At 35.1% G+C, this 20,293-nt stretch overlaps 1 protein-coding gene across 18 annotated transcripts in view; it reads right to left on the reverse strand.

Moving 5' to 3' along the window:
- Nucleotides 1-20,293, reverse strand: part of RBFOX2 (RNA binding fox-1 homolog 2) — a 393,928-nt gene that overhangs the window by 229,410 nt on the left and 144,225 nt on the right. For all 18 annotated transcript variants that reach the window (XR_013179263.1, XR_013179264.1, XR_013179261.1 and 15 more), the window contains exon 2: nt 11,447-11,497. Coding sequence is in view for 9 of the 18 variants with exons in the window: in XM_077168689.1 (XP_077024804.1) it covers nt 11,447-11,497 (51 nt within the window). In the remaining 9 variants the exon portion in view is untranslated. The remainder of the gene's footprint in view (nt 1-11,446; nt 11,498-20,293) is intronic.

The following is a 20,293-nucleotide window of genomic DNA, read 5'->3' on the forward strand; positions in this document are numbered from 1 at the left end:
TTGATTAAAGTAATTATATATATAACTCTGGGGAAACCAAAAAAGTATAAGAAAGGGATTGTAATCATAGATTTTATAACTCAGCTATAAAAAATATTTACACAGTGATGATAATGCAATTATTATGCAATCATAAATCAACAATGAATATTGATTTAAGCAAAAAAAAATGGCTATTATTACCAGAAAGAAGAGTGTCTATAAAACTGATAATTTCTCAAATTTAACACTGGGAAGCCAAAGGTTAATGTCTAAAATTAATAAATTGAGAAATAGCAGAATAATCAAGTCATACAGATACAAAGCAGTAAACAGCAGAAGAAATAAAATGGCCTTTCCCAGGGGCAAAGTTTATGCACTATTTGTGGAATGAAGTATCTAAAATGCAATAGAAAAGTTCGAAGCTGATTGCGTGATTTGTGAAAAGTGCTAAGGAAAACACTAGATGCTGCAACACTTACCAATTCTTCAGCCACTAGAGGGTGTAAGGACAACACCACACAAGGACCTAAACCACTGATGAGTGATTTGGCATCAGATAATGGGAAGAAGCAATGACACAAAAAATCTTACACAAGGCAGAAAGTGGGGGTCTAGGCAAACTAATACAAAGAAAAGAAAGAGATTTCAAATTTCATCTGAGTTAGAAGCAAAGCTGATCCATTTTTAGGGAAAAAAAAGGGGGGGGAGTCAGAAAGAAAAGTAATATAGATTGCTGTGTCAGTTTGAATTTGTGGTGGACCTCAAAAAAGCCATGTCCTTTAATCCTCATTCAACATTGCTGGGTGGGAGCATTTTGATTGTTCCCATGGAGATGTGACCCATCCAATTGTGGGTGGTAACTTTTGAACTACCATATGACTACCAAATTCCACTTCTAGATATATCCTCAGAAGAAGTGAAAGCAGAATTCAAACAGATATTTGTACTCCAATGTTCATAGCAGCAATATTCACAATTGACAAAAAAAAAGGAAGCAACCCAAGTGACCATCAACAGATGAATGAATAAACAAAATGTGGTCTATATATACAATGGAATATTATTCAACCAGAAGAAGGAATAAATTCTGATACACGCAACAATGTGGATAAACCTTGACGATATCATACTGAGTGAAATAAGCCAGACACTAAAGGACAAATATAGCGTGATACCACTTAAGTGAAATAAACAGAATGGGTAAATTCATAGAATTAGGAATGAGAATACAGGTTACCAGAGGCTGGGATAGGAAGCAGGGAATTAACGTCAATGCTTAACTGGTACAGAGTTTCCATCCGGAGTGGTGGAAACATGTTGGTAATGAACGGTGGTATTGGTAGCAAAATATTATGAAAGTAGTAACACCATTAAACTATATATTTGAAAGTGGTTTAAATGGGAAACTTTAGATTATATGTAACCAAAATAAAAATTTTTAAAACCAAAGAACTGTATTATACAAAGAATGAACCTTCATGTAAACGATAGATTATACTTACTATAGTTAGTAGTATAATTATAATAATATGGTTTCATCAATTATAACAAAGGTATCACACTAATATAAAATGTTAAAAATAGGGAAAACTGTGGGGGTGCGGTATATGGGAACTTTGTCTAAGTCACATTTGTCATTTAAACAGCTCCTTTGATTTTCGTACATTTCTGTGAATCACTTAAACATATATATCTACATGGCGACTTTTCAACAAAATTTCAGAAAACTGAAAGAAAATTTCTGAGAAACCACTATCATTTTGAAAATCAGATAAAGAACCATCCCATTGTTTACATCATACCGTTATTTTTTTTCTTTATATTTGAAATACAAAAGATAATTCTGGATTATGAGCTATTTTCATGAACAAGACAATTAGAAATCTGACAAAAGTAAATTATTCAATGTGTCTTAGGGTCATATGAAGACATTTCATACTACTACATTTTTCAAAGAATTCCACATCTTATCTTATCTTGTCACAATAATAATAGAACACCCGCATTCAAAGAACACTGACAGAAGAACACAAAAGGGAAATACCAGACAAGGAAGCTGAAATCCCAGGTTCAAGTCCAATTCTACTACTTACTACCTACATGACATTGGGAAATTCATTTTAAAATCTCTGCGCTTTAGTTTTCTTGTGTATAAAATAGAGATAGTTAAGCCCAACCTACCTGGTAGAGCTGCTTTGAAAATCAAAAGTAAAGATACACAAAAGTACTTTGGAAACTGTAAACACTTTATAAACACTAGTCATATATTTATTATCATATTCCCAGTTCCATAACTGATGCAACATCTCAACCCAATCAAGTATATGTGCTGTCTCTCATCTCAAATGTGAATGTCAAGTGTTCGGCAATACATAGTGCCAGTTTACCTGGGACTGTTTTAGCAGTTATCGGCATCCCTTTTCATATTCTCAAGGGTCCAATTTGAATAATAAATTATACAGTCACCTAATTATAGCAGATATAAAGTTGTGGCACCAAACAGCAGCAAAGGGCTGGCCTTAGGAGTCCCACAGTACTTTCAAGAAGCCCTCTGAAAGCCAACCCAAATAGGCAGACAATCTTGGCAAAAACAGTAAGGGTACTAATGCAGAACCAGCCCCCTTCTAATCAGATTCCTGCTCCTAAGCTCCTTCAAAATGAAAACTACAGAGCTGATGCAGACAAGTATTCTCTCGTTTTAAAATATGTTATAAACCCTCAAAACATTCCAGTCTCAATCAACACTTGGGAACACGTGCAAATGCATTTACATATAAATCACAAAGAAACAGACAGTTAGGATCTAAACCACTATATTTTATCATCAACCTACAATCTTGAATGGCCTCAGATAAAACATTTAGCTTTTCTGAGCTCATTTTCACTTCTGTAAAATTGGAACATTATCTCCTCCACTTCCACAGAGACACTACATTAGCAGGCACAGTGAAGTACTTAGAGTGCTCTAAGAAAGCAATGGATTGCCATCTCAAAAAGCTTAACTGATCAGGAGAGAAAGTTGAGGTGACCTGGCATAAAAAAGCAAAACCTCTACAAGTTGGCTGGTGGGTTTTTTTACCCTCCTCTTTCAAAGATTTTTTTTTTTTTTTTTTTTTTTTTTAAAGGAAAGACAGAGAGAAGGAAGGAAGGATAGAAGGAAGGAAGGAAGGAAGAAAGGGAAACATTTTTTAAACATTTTCTTGTTTTATTGTATTCTGTTTCTCCGTTTTTGTTACATGGGCTGGGGCCGGGAATCGAACCGAGGTCCTCCGGCATAGCAGGCAAGCACTTTGCCCGCTGAGCCACAATTCAAATGCACTCCTGGGTTCTCACATAATATAGCACTATGAAAAGAGTCACTAAAATGGTAAAATGCTGGTCCATTTAGTGCTAATAAACTTAGCTGTGATAATCCTGAACCAGAAGTCATGTACTCCTAGATCTATGACCGAGCTTCCAGGGGTCTGGAAGGCCCCAAAACTGTAAAGAAAATAATGAGAGTACAAATACACTTGACCACATTTTTCTTGAATGAGTCACTAATCCTCAGTAACATTTTTCTTGGGTAAGTCACTAATGTCCAATATTGAAGAAAGGGTCCTCAACTAAACAGGAGATAAATTTCAGTTATTCAGCTGCTAACTTGCATTGTTACCTTGTATAAATCACTTCACCTCTGTGTGCCTGGCTCTTATCTTTTCAAAGGGAATAATATTTGCCTAATATAATTCAAAAAGCGGTTGTGAAGTTGAGATGAGAATATATCCATGAAAGTGCTCAGAAACAATCATAAGACTGTAACTGTGACCTCTTTTTAAATCACCAGTAAATGCTGATAAAAATCCAGTCAATTTAGTAAGGAAAGCAAAAGAATAAGAAAAGTAACAAAAGACACACATTAAAATTCACCTTTACCCACTTCCCGGGCTCCTGGATTTGCTGACCCAAACCACACTGGAAAGACGTAAGGATCATAAGTTCAGTTTCTGCCCAGCTGAGGCTGCTCAGTGACTAGTGTTTCACACTGATAAATGCCTCCCAAATCTCAAAGCACAAAGTGAGACTTCAGAAGGTTAGGTACACTAATTAGCAGTACTCATGTGGATTCTGTATTCATCAAATACAACAAGGAGGTATTAAATATTTGCCTATTTGCACTACTCTAAGATCTTTAATTCAAAATACAGCAAGAAAACAAAATAAAGCCTAAGAAAATAAACTGAACTAAATCGGTCACCATCAGAATGTGCTCAAAGTAAATTAGCAGCTTAAAACCTTGGCAAAGGGTCTACACAGACCTACAGCAAATAAAATGAATAAACGAATGTGCAGGTTACAGAAGTGGGTCTTTACTGCTAAAGAAAGGAAAAATACAGTAGTACCAAGCAAAGACACTACTTTTTGTGCTTTAACAAATTCATCTTAATTCCTTTTGCTTAGCTCCTTATTGATCTGTAATCCCCCAGGAAAAACACAGATGGAGGTAGCCTAAGGGTACGTGACTGAGAAATGGTAGGGAGAACTGTTATATATACATACAATGGACTATTCAGCGGCTAAAGGAAGGAATGAAGTTGTGGGGCACACAACTAGGTGAATGAACCTTGAGGACAGTATACTGAGTGAAATAAGCCACAAATTAAAAGGCAAATATTACAACACCTAACTAATATGGACTAACCATAATGTGCGAACTCTGAGAATTGAATTCAAGACCATAGGTTATAAGGTGGAGGTCTATTCTAAAGATTCTCAGATTGTAAATTCTTACAGCAGTCATATCTATTCCAGAGTTGTAACTGTTATTTCTAAATTCTGAGGTGCTGAGTTCTTTGATATAACATGGTGGTTCCCTGGAACTTTGGGAATGTCGTGACATCTAAGACACTGTGCTGGAGTTCTGAAGCTACAAAAGTCAATAATACTCCTGATGGCAACAGTTAAAAACACTGAAAAAGTGATCAGACTTCATTTAGAGATATGAATGATGCTCATCTGGGTAGGACTAAGGTACAGCAGACTAAAGGGTAAAGGATGGCACTGACTGTATTTTAAAACTTCAACTTCTATGTGAGAAAAAAGAAGAGATGTTTATTTAGTGCAAAATCTATATCTGCAATAACACACTATCAAATTTAACTTGTAAGGTCAGCTTTTTCAAACACCATAACTTCATGGAACCTTGAATAGAGAGTGAGATCTTGTTGGGTTGTACAGGTCGGTTTGATGTCACAATACATCCTAGAGTAATCTGAGAAGATTAAAAAGTATTTGCAAAGTCCCCTTGAGGGACTCAGGAAAACAGTGGAAATATTAAACTTCTCCACTGGAGAAGACCTGATATTCTTGCAAGCATTAGAGACTGCCAATTTGGTGGGACAGGCCCTTGTTCCTGGGGCTTGCCCTTATGAAACATATTGCTGCAGAAAAGAAGCCAATCTTCTTACGATTATGCCTAAGAGTCATCCACAGAGAACCTCTTTTATTGCTCAGATGTGGCCTCTCTCTCTCTCCCTCTCTAAGCCAACATGACAAGCGAACTCACTGCCCTCCCCGCTATGTGGGTCATGACTCCCAGGGGTGCAAACCTCCCTGACAACATGGGACAGAAATTCTGGGATGAGCTGGGACTTGGTATCAAGGAATTGAGAAAATCTTGTAGAACAAAAGGGGGAAGAACAAAATGAGATAAAATAAAGTGTCAGTGACCGAGAGAATTCAAACAGAGTCGAGTGGTTATCCTACAGGTTATTCTTATGCATTATACATCTGTATAATAAATCCCCTGCCCAGCTGAGGTTGCTCAGTGACTAGTGTCACTGGTTAGAGGTCAGTGATGCTAGTTGGACACTAGTTGAACTGGCTAGAGGTCAAAGTTACAGTCTTGACTTTAAGGCATATTATGAAGCCACAGTGGTCAAAACAGCATGGTATTGGCATAAAGATAGATATATCGACCAATGGAATCGAATAGAGTGCTCAGATATAGACCCTCTCATCTATGGACATTTGATCTTTGATAAAGCAGTCAAGCCAACTCACTTGGGACAGAACAGTCTCTTCAATAAATGGTGCCTAGAGAACTGGATATCCATACGCAAAAGAATGAAAGAAGACCCATATCTCACACCTTATACAAAAGTTAACTCAAAATGGATCAAAGATCTAAACATTAGGTCTAAGACCATAAAACAGTTAGAGGAAAATGTAGGGAGATATCTTATGAATCTTACAATTGGAGGCGGTTTTATGGACCTTAAACCTAAAGCAAGAGCACTGAAGAAGGAAATAAATAAATGGGAGCTCCTCAAAATTAAACACTTTTGTGCATCAAAGAACTTCATCAAGAAAGTAGAAAGACAGCCTACACAATGGGAGACAATATTTGGAAATGACATATCAGATAAAGGTCTAGTATCCAGAATTTATAAACAGATTGTTCAACTCAACAACAAAAAAACAGCCAACCCAATTACAAAATGGGAAAAAGACTTGAACAGACACTACCAGAAGAGGAAATACAAATGGCCAAAAGGCACATGAAGAGATGCTCAATGTCCCTGGCCATTAGAGAAATGCAAATCAAAACCACAATGAGATATCATCTCACACCCACCAGAATGGCCATTATCAACAAAACAAAAAATGACAAGTGCTGGAGAGGATGCGGAGAAAGAGGCACACTTATCCACTGTTGGTGGGAATGTCAAATGGTGCAACCACTGTGGAAGGCAGTTTGGCGGTTCCTCAAAAAGCTGAATATAGAATTGCCATACAACCCATCAATACCATTGCTGGGTATCTACTCAAAGGAATTAAGGGCAAAGACACAAACGGACATTTGCACACCAATGTTTATAGCAGCGTTATTTACAATTGCAAAGAGATGGAAACAGCCAAAATGTCCATCAACAGACGAGTGGCTAAACAAACTGTGGTATATACATACGATGGAATATTATGCAGCTTTAAGACAGGATAAACTTATGAAGCATGTAATAACATGGATGGACCTAGAGAACATTATGCTGAGTGACTCTAGCCAAAAACTAAAGGACAAATACTGTATGGTCCCTCTGATGTGAACCGACATTCGAGAATAAACTTGGAATATGTCATTGGTAACAGAGTCCAGCAGGAGTTAGAAACAGGTTAAGATAATGGGTGATTGGAGCTGAAGGGATACAGACTATGCAACAGGACTAGATACAAAAACTCAAAAATGGACAGCACAATAATACCTAATTGTAAAGTAATCATGTTAAAACACTGAATGAAGCTGCATCTGAGCTATAGGTTTTGTTTTGTTTTTTTACTATTATTAATACTTTTATTTTTTTTCTCTATATTAACATTCTGTATCTTTTTCGGTTGTGTTGCTAGTTCTTCTAAACCGATGCAAATGTACTAAGAAACGATGATCATGCATCTATGTGATGATGTTAAGAATTACTGATTGCATATGTAGAATGGTATGATTTCTAAATGTTGGGTTAATTTCTTTTTTTCCGTTAATAAAAAAAAATGTGAAAAAAAAAGTTACAGTCTTATGACTGTTTCTGAGCACTTTCATGGATATTTTCTCTTCTGTATAATAAATCCCCTTTTCAGTTTACAGTGTATTAGCATGGCCTAGGGGGAAGTACCTGAACTGTAGAGCTGTGTTTCAGTAGCCATGTTTCTTGAAAATGATTGCATAATGATATAACTTTTGCAATGTGACTGCAACTGTGAAAACCTTGTGTCTGATGCTCCTTTTATCTACTGTATGGACAGATGAGTAAAAAATATGGATTTAAAGTAAACAAATAATGGGGGAACAAAGGTTAAAATAAACTGAGTAGACTGAAATACTAGTGGTTAATGAGAGGGGGAGTAAAGGGTACGGCATATATGAGTTTTTCCTTTTTTCTTTCTTTTTCTGGAGTGATGCAAATATACAAAAAATGATCATGGTGATGAATACACAACTATGTGATGATACTGTGAGCCACTGACTGTACACCATGTAAAGAATGTTTGTATGTCAATGTTTATTATGCTTGTTTGTTGTGTACAATAAAAACATTAAAAAAAAAAAGACATCATATATAGTCAAGAGGTCATTCTGGAGGTTATTCTTATATAGTACTGTTCTAGTTTGCTAGCTGCTGGAATGCAATATACCAGAAACGGAATGGCTTTTAAAAGGGGGAATTTAATGAATTGCTAGTTTACAGTTCTAAGGCTGAGAAAATGTCCCAATTACAACAAGTCTATTGAAATGTCCAATTAAAGGCATTCAGGGAAAGATACCTTGGTTCAAGAAGGCCGATGAAGTTAAGGGTTTCTCTCTCAAGTGAGAAGGCACATGGCGAACACAGTCAGGGCTTCTCTCTCAGCTGGAAGGGCACATGGTGAATACAGCATCATCTTCTAGCTTTCTCTTCTGGCTTCCGGTTTCATGAAGCTCCCCAGGAGGCATCTTCTTTCTTCATCTCCAAAGGTCGCTGGCTGGTGGACTCTCTGCTTCGTAGTGTTGCTCTCTCTGAAGCTCTCATTCTCCAAAATGTTTCCTCTTTTATAGGACTTCAGAAACTCAAATGGGTGGAGACATGTCATCCCCTAATCCAGTTTAACAACTATTCTTAACTAAATCACATCATCCAGGGAGATGATCTCATTACAGTTTCAAACACACAGCACTGAATAGAGATTATTCTACCTTTATGAAATGGGATTTATATTAAAACATGGCTTTTCTTAGGGGGCATACTTCCTTTCAAACCAGCACAAGTATATAGATATCTCTTTTCAGTTTTTGATGTATTGGACTGGCTAGAGGGAAATACCTGAAACTGTTGAACTGTAATCAAACAGCCTTGATTCTTGAAGATGACTGAATAACTGTAGAGCGTTTAAGGTGTGTTCATGTGATTGTGAAAACCTTGTGACTGCCACTTCCTTTATCCAGTGTATGGACACATGAGTAAGAAAAAAAAAAAAAAACACAAAAAATAAATAAATAATAGTGGGTGGAGAGGATGGGATATGTTTTGGGTGTTCTTTTTCACTTTTTATTTTTATTCTTATTTTCTTTTTTTTGGAGTAATGAAAATGTTCAAAAATCAATTCTCATGATGAATGCACAGCTATATGATGATACCGTGAACTACTGATTGTATACTTTGGATGATTATATGCTATGTCACTATATAATATATCTCAAATTTAAAAAAAAAACTGGGCGGGCCACGGTGGCTCAGCAGGCAAGAATGCTTGCCTGCCATGCCAGAGGACCCGGGTTCGATTCCCAGTGCCTGCCCATGTAAAAAAAATAATAAAAAAACTAAGCCCATTCCTTTATATGTTGAGCATCCTCTGTAAAAGAAAATGTTACTCCTTTAAAAGCAACCCATGGGACTGAAGTTCTCAACCTTGGCTGCATAGGAGAAACAAGTGTAGAGCTTCCTAAATATGTGGCTGCTTAAACCCAATCTCAGATACTCAGTCAGAACCTCTGGAGACTGGATATAATATTTTTTTCTCATGCCTGGGCAGGATAGAACCATTACTAGAAGGTATAAATTTCCCAGTTTACAGAAGCTCTAGGGCAGACCAAAAAAATTATTTATACTCTCTTAAATGTGATGTAAATGACTGCATCATTCACCAAAAGCTTTCCTAAGGACAATCCCCAATAAGAGCTGCATTATTCTGACATTCCAAAGACTGATAATTCCACAGGTAGATGATCACAACCACACTTTCTCGGCATCCCCTACCTGGAGCCAATTTGATGCCAACCTAGCACCAAAAGTACTTGAATTGGCTCCAGAGAATTGGGCAAATAATTTCAAACTTAGAAGCCCTTAAAAAGATGACTACTGGTTATCAGGCCACCATACTTTTTTTAAGATGAGTTTCAAGAGTTTTGAAGAGATTCAGTTGATTTCTGGAGAAGGGGAACTAATGTCAACTCTTTGGTATAGCACTCTGATGACTCAAGCTTAATGATGATAGCTTTCTTTATTACTGAGTGTTTTTAATGAGAGAGAAAATGTAGATTCACAGAAAAAGCATAAAGAGTTTCCATATACCCCTGCTCATATACAGTTTTCCCTATTATTAACAATTTACATTAGTATGGTACTTTCGTTTCAATTGATATATAAATGAACTATTAACTATATACCATAGTTTACATTAGGGTTCACTGTTCGTGTTGTATAATCCCGCGCTTTTTTAAAAATTTTATTCTAATAACATATATACAATCAAAACTTTCCCCTCTTAATCACATATATAATTTACTGGTGTTAACTACAATCACAATGTTGTGCTACCATCACCATTATTCATTACCAAAACCTTTCCTCACCCCAAAGAGAATTCTGTACCAATTAAGCATTAACTCCCCATGCTCTACCCCCTACCCCTGCCCCTGGTATTCTAGTTTCTGACTCAATGAATTTGCTTATTCTAAATAGCTCATATTAGTGAGATCATACTATATATGTCCTTTTGTGTCTGCTTTATTCCACTGAGTATGATGTCTTCAAAACTCATCCATGTTGTTGCATGTATCAAAGTTCATTGCTTTTCACAGGTGAATAATATTACTTGCATGCATAAAAGTGGTAGCTTTTTTTTTTTTAAACAACCCTATAAGGAATGGTAGATAGGCTTTCATAGACATTTCCAGTGGCTACCCTTTCAAATCTCCTAAAGAACGTCAATACCCGCAAACAGCAAGGAAGAAAATTTCTGAGACTAGATGATTTTACCACACCATTTCTCAAAGAAGTCCATCATTTCTTATCTGTTCTTCTTCCCTAATTTCTACTTCAGCCTCATCTGCTCAAGGAAATCGCAAAAAGACAAGGAAGGCATTTTGCACTCACCTAAATCAGACACAGAGTATGTCTTGTGGGAAGTGGTTCTGCTTTGACCCACAATAGGGCCTAGGCTTTTTCCAATCCTCCCCTCATCTACCAGAGAAAAGCAGCAGAAACTTCCCTCTTTCATGCAAGCCTTCTCTAATTAAAACCATAAGGCTGAATTCCCCCAGGGAAAAGAATGGAATTTTTTGTTGTTACAGATTATTGCAAGAACTCAAAATATCTGTGCAGGCAGGAGCTAAGTGGCAGGGAATAAAGAGACAAGTTCAGCATTTAAATTTGTGAGGCATCATGAAAATCAGGTTAAAAAATTATTATATAGTCTGGAGAAGAAAAAAATAAAAACAGTCATGACTGTGCTTGAGTGATTTTTCCCTTACAATATCCACACCTTCAATAGTGCAATTATAATATTTTTAGAATTAAGAAACATATTTAATTTATATCTCTAAAAGTAAATTCATTTATTTTGAAATAAGCCATATCACACTCTAAAATAAATAATTTCAGAAAATGCTATCATAGCATCCATAGATAAAACACACACATGCACACCATTTGAGTTACAAACAGCATATACTAACCTGGCTGTCCCGTGCTGGGAATCCATGATAACCTGGGGTCAGAGGCTCGTTCTAAAAGGAAAAAAAGAAAAATCTAAATATAAGAAGAAATAAAATAGAAAGAATAATCAAAATCATTCAAAGTAATCAAATATAAATTTCTGCCCCAGTTCCTAAGATATTCCATTACTGTATTTCACTCCACCTAACTATGTATCTGTCAGTTCAGCTTCTACAATAGTAAAAAAACTTTATTTGTTTGGGAACACTTTTCATGAAAGCTATTTTCTTCCTTATGCAACTAAATCTGTTTCCTCCCCAGTATTTCTCAATCAGGGCAGAACTGTGATCTAGGGAAGAACAATTCATCATTTCATACTATAGGACTTCGGCATCACTGGCCCCTACCTTTAAAAGTCAGTGGCACTCATAATCACTAGGACAACCAAAAACTCCCATACATTTCCAATTGGCCCCTGGTAGGAAAGGGGGCAATACCATCCCCACTAAGAACTATCTCTTGATCTGAAAAAGTCTTAGCTCCTCTCCTCTATCAATCTTTCTTCATTTCTCTTAAACCTAGATAAAATTCTACCTCCATTCAAGACTTCCACCTTATAATACCGAGTGAACCCAACTGACTCCTTCTAATATATATATATTAAAATTTATTTCGTTTATTTATGCAGTTTAGTTTTCATACTATTTATGATTCTAGTTCATCCTAGTTTTGTAAAGTATACCACATTGAGTTTCCCTCACCTTCACGTTAAACCATAAGATCCTTGAGAACAAGAATGATACCTAACAAAAGCTATGCAAACCCAATCAACATGAACAACACTCATTTGTGGCTTGCTTAACTCAATCATTCTGTCAACATATACTGAGTACTTAATATTTTCAAAGAACTGTTAGGTGATTGATGGAGGAAAAAAGATGAATAAACAAAGTCCTTTCAAAAGAACTTTTAAATGGGAAGAAACATATGTGCACAAAAAAGGAATAAATGAGAACATTTGCTGCTTTTGTAATTTTCAAAGAGTTCAACACAGGTACTTTAAAGGTATTTATCCTCTTCCATTTCATTCCATCTAGAATAACAATGTTAAAAGGAATTTTCACTAATAGCTTTCAAATATGGCAAGAAAGCAAAGTTTCCACCTAATAGTATGTCTTCTGTGACTATATTCTTGTCTTTGATAACCAAAAGTACACAGACTTCAAAAAAAGCTTACTGTTTTCAACTTAAGCTTACAGCAGAGACCCGTGTCTTGTCCATCATCTCCCTGGGATCTAGCATGGTATCTAACACATAGCGGACACCAAAAGAATGTATAAATAAGTGGAGTTAAATAAAAAAACAGATTCAGTCACAATTATTCAGATACTCCAAGTTCTCCTTTTCTTTTCCAAAGTCCCTATTTTGCAAACTTTAATATTTATAAATTAGCCTTACCAAAGAAAGCACATTTAGACATTAAAATCATTGTCTTGAAAAAATCATGGCTGCCAAAACAATATTAAGAAAGAAGAAAACAGTTGGAAGACTCATACTACCCCATTTCAAAGCTTACTTCAAAATTATAGTAATCGAGACAGTGTGACACCAGCATACAGACAGAAATACAGATCAATGGATTAGAATTGAGAGACCAAAACCTGAACAGTTATGGTCAACTGATATTTGAAAAGGAAACCAAGACATATGAATGGGGAAAGAATTGTCTTTCAACACATGGTACTGGGACAAATGGATAATCACATACAACAAATTGAAGTCCAACCCTTACCTCATACTATATTCAAAAGTTAACTGAAAATAGATCACAGACCTAAAACTATAAAACTCTTAGAAGAAAACACGAGGCATAAACCTTTATGACCTTGGATTAGGCAGTAGTTTCTTCAATATGACACCAAAAGCACAAGAAAAAAGAAAAATAGATAAATTGGACTTCACCAAATTAAAATGTTTGCTCTTCAAAGGATACTATCAAGTAAGTAAAAAGATAACCTACAAAATGGGAGAAAATATTCGCAAACCATGTATCTGAAAAGGGACTTGTATACAGAATACAAAAAGAATTCTTACAACTCAATAAAAACCCAAATAGCCCAAGTTTTTAAATGGGCAAAAAATTTTAATAGACATTTCTCCAAAGAAAATATACAAAAGGCCAGGCACATGAAAACATACTCAAGTTCATTAGCCATTAGGGAAATGCAAATAAAAACCACAATGAGATACCACTTCACATCTACTAAAATGGCTAAAATTTTAAAAGTCAAACAAAAAAACAAGTGTTGGCAAGGATTAGAAAAACTGGAATCCTTGTGGACTGTTAGTGGAAATGTAAGTGGGACAGCTGCTTTCAGAAACAGTTTGGCAGTTCCTCAAAACGTTAAATACAGAGTTACCATATGTCCCATTAATTCTAATCCCAGATATATACTCAAGAAACTTGAAAACATATATCCACACAAAATCTTTTACAGAATATGTGTGGAAGCATTATTTATTAAAAGTCAAAATGTGAAACAACACAAATGTCCACCAACTGATCAACAATGGATAAACAAAGTATGGAATAACCATACAACAGAATATTATTCCTTATTTTAAAAAGCATGAAGTACTGATAAAATATTATGAACCTTGAAAACATTACGCTAAGTGGAAAAAGAAAAGCATGAGACATATTGTTTGATTCCAATTATATCAAATTTCCAGAACAGGCAAATCCATAGATTTGGGAAATTTTATGATATATATATATATACATTCACAATAAAATTAAATAAATGAACAAATAAATAAGTAAACTTTATAGTCTGTGAATTATATTTCAATCTGTTATTTAAAAGAGTAATAATTATGGATGTTAGCTATTTTTCATTCATTTTTACAAAGGATATATATACAGCTTATATTACAACAAAACAACAAACTTCAGAAATCCATAACTGCCTTGTTTATTGTGGATTCTATAGACTTTACAAGTTATGATGATAAGCAACAAAAATTGAGCAACTACTCAGGTATATATTTAGCTCCACAATGAAGGGAAGAAGGGAAAGAGGCAAAGAGAAAGACAACACATAGGTATATAAAAATGTATCTTCTGTCATCCAGAAAACCAACTCAGAGAAGGTAAGTAAAAGACCCAATAACTCACAGAAATTAAGTGGTAAAATAAAACTTCCAACACAGGGCTGTTGGGCTCCAAAACCCTTATTGTTTCCATTTTATCCAGTTCTCTTCTCTAACAAAGATTCCTTATTACCCCTTTATAATAAATATTTCAAGTAATTAGAAATCCCCAAAAGTACATTAATAGAGATTTATGATTCCCAGAGAACATCTGCTTATAAACTATATTCTCTGACAACCTGGATTTCCACAATGCAGAAAACTTTTAAAAAATGAAGTTTCTATAAGCCAGTACTGTCAAAAACTTTAATATCAAAGATGGATGTAACAGGTTGCACAGAGATGTGTCAGAGAAAATGGATTTACTCTTCCTCTTGCCTTATTATAGAGTATATTCATTACTCTTCTTTCTTCTCTACCCAAAGAAAAGGCTATTTGGGACTCTCCAACTCTTGAAAACTTCTTACCCCTCTCAGAGTGGTCTATACTTAATGACAAAAAGGATGGGTACTCTCACATCTAATTATAGGAATATAAGTATACTGGAAAGCAACTGGATAGTTAACTCCTAAACTATAAAATGTATGTATCTTTCTTTAATTTCATGCATCTGAATCTACTCCAGAGAATCTCTCCTGTATATGTGCAAAAAGAGGCATGATTTTCAACACAGTTTATAATAGTGAAAAACTATAAACACTTTCAATATCCATTAATAATAGGCCAATAGTATTATCCATTGTTGTACTACTTCAACATCCTATGCGCAAGTTTAAAAAATAAGATAAAATCTATACTAAATGATAGCAGGCTAGTATGTTATTTAATCACAATACAAAAATAGGTTATTTCTACGTGTATTAAAAAAGGAAGCAAATACACAGAAAAGATATAGAAGGATACAAAACTTTTATCAGTGGTTACTTCTAAGGAAGACAATAAGATTTGGGTAAGGTGGAGGGGATATTTGTTTGTTTATCTGTATTATTTGAATTTTATAAAATGTAAAATTTATGTATTACTTAAAAATATCAAAAAAGAACCAAATATACTTGAATATATCACTATTACCAGTGCTTCATAATAATCTAAAATTTACCCAAAAAAATCCCATAATCTTATTTAGGCCTCAAAATATAGAAAATAGGTTTTATAACCCTCATTTTATAGCCAACAAAACCAAATTTCAGTTAAGATTACATGATTTATTCGAAGCCAAATAACTAATGATAATGGATGAGCTCCCTTCAGACTTAAGACTCTACACCCAATATTTCTTCAACCTCATGTCAATTAAGCAGTAAAAAAAATATTTTCTTGCCCCAGGTACGGATGGCTATAATTGTCTAACAATATGAAAATCTGAGTTTTTAATCAGTGTAAAATAATAACTGACATTTAAAGCAGATATGGAGTTAAAAAGAAAGTTAATGAAATAGATGGGATAGAAATTTGTTTGTTCAATTCCAAACAGGAAAAACTGTAGTAGATATCCAGCCATAAACAAGCGTTAGGATGATACTATGTAAGATTGAAAGACTTAGAAACTAACTTTGCCTAGGCACACAGACTGTTCAAAAATAAGAAGAATATAAGAAATAAAACATCAACCATAAGAATCCTTAATTACAGAGGTCAGTAATTAAACTTTCTGCTTAGAAGCTCCAGTCAGTGGATATTTGAAAGTACAACAGAAGGAATCCTGATGCAACTGTAAATAGAACAACTGCAATGGATTCAGTATGGTGGACACTGAAATAAGTGATGCACAACAAGAAAAATACAACCTAATTTTTGTATTCATTACTACTACTAAGAAACTTTCATATGGACCTAGATTAAAAAAATCCACTTAAGCAGAAAAACCTTTCATTTATTCAGTACAAGTAGACTAAGCAACTGCTTTATGACAAGCACAGTTCTAGTGTCCTTACCCTTGAACTCACAGTCATAATAACGACAATATAACTGATTATATATTGTTCTAGTGATTGATAATATAACTGGTCTACAAAAACACTATAAGACTCCAGAAGACCTCTTAAATACTGTGATGCATGATGAAAAGACACAGTGGTTTGTGCATTTGTGGGGGTTTGGTGTTTTTTCACTTTTAGTTTAACTTATTTTCATGGGGGTGTTCTAGATGTAACCTTCAATCTTATTTTATTAATTAAAAAACCACTGACCCCATAGAAATAAAGGAAGTAATGAGAGGATACTATGAACAACTTCATGCTAATAAACTCGACAATGTAGATGAAATAGACAACTTTCTAGAAAGGCATGAACAACCAACATTGACTCGAGAAGAAATAGATGACCTCAACAAACCAATCACAAGCAAAGAAACTGAATCAGTCATTAAGAAGCTTCCCAAAAAGAAAAGTCCAGGACCAGATGGCTTCACATGTGAATTCTACCAAGAATTCAAGAAAGAATTAGTACCAATCCTGCTCAAACTCTTCAAAAAAATTGAAGTGACAGGAAAGCTACCTAACTCATTCTACAAAGCCAACATCACCCTCAGACCAAAGCCAGACAAAGATATCACAAAAAAAGAAAACTACAGACCAATCTCTCTAATGAATATAGATGCAAAAATCCTCAACAAAATTCTAGCAAATTGAATCCAGTAGCATATTAAAAGAATTATACACCATGACCAAGTAGGATTTATCCCAGGTATGGAACGATGGTTCAATATAAGAAAATCAATTAATGTAATATAGCATATCAACAAATCAAAGCAGAAAAACCACACGATCATCTCGATTGATGCAGAGAAGGCATTTGACAAAACTCAACATCCTTTCCTGTTGAAAATACTTCAAACAATAGGAACAGAAGGCAAGTTCCTCAGAATGACTAAGGGAATATATGAAAAACTAACACCTAGTATCATCCTTAATGGGGAAAAACTGAAAACGTCCCTGCTAAGATCAGGAACAAGACAAGGATGTCCACTATCACCACTGTTAATCAACATTGTGTTGGAAGTTCTAGCCAGAGCAATTAGACAAGAAAAAGAAATACAAGACATCAAAATTGGAAAGGAAGAAGTAAAACTAACACTGTTTGCAGATGATATGATACTATATGTTGAAAACCCCGAAAACTCCACAACAAAACTACTAGAGCTAATAAATGAGTATAGCAATGTGGCAGGTTACAAGATCAATATTCAAAAATCTGTAGAGTTTCTATACACTAGTAATAAACAATATGAGGGGGAAATCAAGAAAAAAATTCCATTTACAATTGTAACAAAAAGAATAAAATATTTAGGAATAAATTTAACTAAAGACACAAAAGACCCATACAAAGAAAATTACAAGAAATTGATAAAAGAAATCACAGGAGACCTAAACAGATGGAAGGGCATACTGTGTTCATGGACTGGAAAACCAAATATAGTTAAGATGTCAATTCTACCTAAATTGATTTACAGATTCAATGCAATACCAATCAAAATCCCAACAACTTACTTTTCAGAAATAGAAAAAACAATAAGCAAATTTATCTGGAAGGGCAGGGTGCCCCGAATAGCTAAAAATATCCTGAAGAAGAAAAATGAAGTTGGAAGTCTCACGCTACCTGACTTTAAGGCGTATCATGAAGCTACAGTGGTCAAACAGCATGGTACTGGCATAAAGATATACTGACCAATGGAATAATAGAGTGTTCAGTTATAGAACCTCTGATCAATGGACAACTGATTTTTGATAAGGGAGTCAAGCCAACTCATCTGGGACAGAACAGTCTCTTCAATAAATAGTACCTAGAGCACTAGATACCCATATGTAAAAGAATGAAAGAGGATCCATATCTAACACCCCAACAAAAATTAACTCAAAATGGATCAAAGACCTAAAGATTACATCTAAGACCATAAAATTGTTAGAACAAAACATAGGGAGATATCTTATAAATCTTATAATAGGAGGCGGCTTCCTAGACCTTACAGCCAAAGCACGAGCATTGAAGAAAGAAAGAAAGAAATGGGAACTCCTCAAAATTAAACACTTTGTGCATCAAAGAATTCTGTCAAGAAAGTAAAAAGACAGTCTACACAATTAGGGGACAATATTTGGAAATGATATATCAGATAAAGGTCTAGCATCCAGAATATATAAAGAGACTGTTCAACTCAACAACAAGAAGACAGACAACCCAATTACAAAATGGGCAAAAGACTTGAACAGACACTTCTCAGAAGAGGAAATACAAATGGCCAAAAGGCACATGAAAAGATGCTCAACTTCCCTGGCTATTAGAGAAATGCAAATCAAAAACATAATGAGATATCATCTCACACCCACCAGAACTGCGATTATTGATAAAACAGAAAACGACAAGTACTGGAGAGGATGTGGAGAAAGAGGCACACTTATCCATTGCTGGTGGGAATGTCAAATGGTACAACCACTGTGGAAAGCAGTTTGGCAGTTTCTCAGGAAGCTAAACATAGAATTGCCATATGACCCAGCAATACCATTGCTAGGTAACTACTCAGACGACATGAGGATGAGGACACAAACAGACATGTGCACACCAATGTTTACAGCAGCATTATGTACAATTGCAAAGAGATGGAAACAGCCAAAATGTTCATCAACAGATGAGTGGCTAAACAAACTGTGGTATATACATACTATGGAATATTATGCAGCTGTAAGACAGAATAAAGTTATGAAGTATGTAACAACATGAATGGACCTTAAGGACATTATGCTGAGTGAGATCAGCCAGAAACAAACAGACAAATACTGTGTGGTCTCACTGATATGAACTGACATTAGTGAATAAACTTGGAGAATTTCTTTGGCAACAGAGTCCATCAGGAGATAGAAATAGGGTAAAATATTGGGTAACTGGAGCTGAAGGGATACAGAGTGTGCAACAGACTGAATGTAAAAACTCAAAAATGGATAGCATAATACTACCTGACTATAATACAATTATGTTAAAACACTGAATGATGTTGCATGTGAGAATGATAGAGGGAGGAGGGCTGGGAGCACAAATGAAATCATAAAGAAAGAATATAAAGACTGAGATGGTATAATCTAGGAATGTCTAGAGTGTATAATGATAGTTACTAAATGTTCAAACTTAAAAAATGTTTTTGCATGAGGAAGAAAGTAGGAATGTCATTACTGTAGGGTGTTGAAACTAGATAGTAATTAATGTTTTAAAATTTTAACTTATGTGTGAGACTAAAGCAAAAAAAAATGTTTATTTGGTACAAAATTTATATTTTGACTAGTGCATCTCCTAATATAACTTATGTAGACAACTTAATTGAACACCATTAAGTACATGGAACCTTGAGTAGGACATGAGATTTTGTTGGTTTGTCCAGAGTGATGCCCCAATAAATCCCAGAGTGATTTGAACAGTGAATAAAGAAGTATTTGCAAAGTCCTCTTCAAGGAATGGTGAGAAAAGAGGGAAATTCAACTTCCCCAAGTTGGATTCTGATATTTTCACAAGCAGTGGGACAACCAAAGCTATGGGCTGGGCCCCCAATCTTGGGGTTTGTTCATATGAAACTTAACCCCACAAAGGACAGGTCAAGCTTACTTAAAATTAGGCCTAAGAGTCATCCCCAAGAGAATCCCTTTTGTTGCTCAGAATGGGCCTCTCTCTCCAGCCAACAAAACAAGCAAACTCACTGCCCTCCCCAGTCTACGTGGAACATGACTCCCAGG

Source organism: Tamandua tetradactyla, chromosome 7 (assembly GCF_023851605.1).
Source record: "Tamandua tetradactyla isolate mTamTet1 chromosome 7, mTamTet1.pri, whole genome shotgun sequence".
Lineage (NCBI taxonomy): Eukaryota > Metazoa > Chordata > Mammalia > Pilosa > Myrmecophagidae > Tamandua > Tamandua tetradactyla.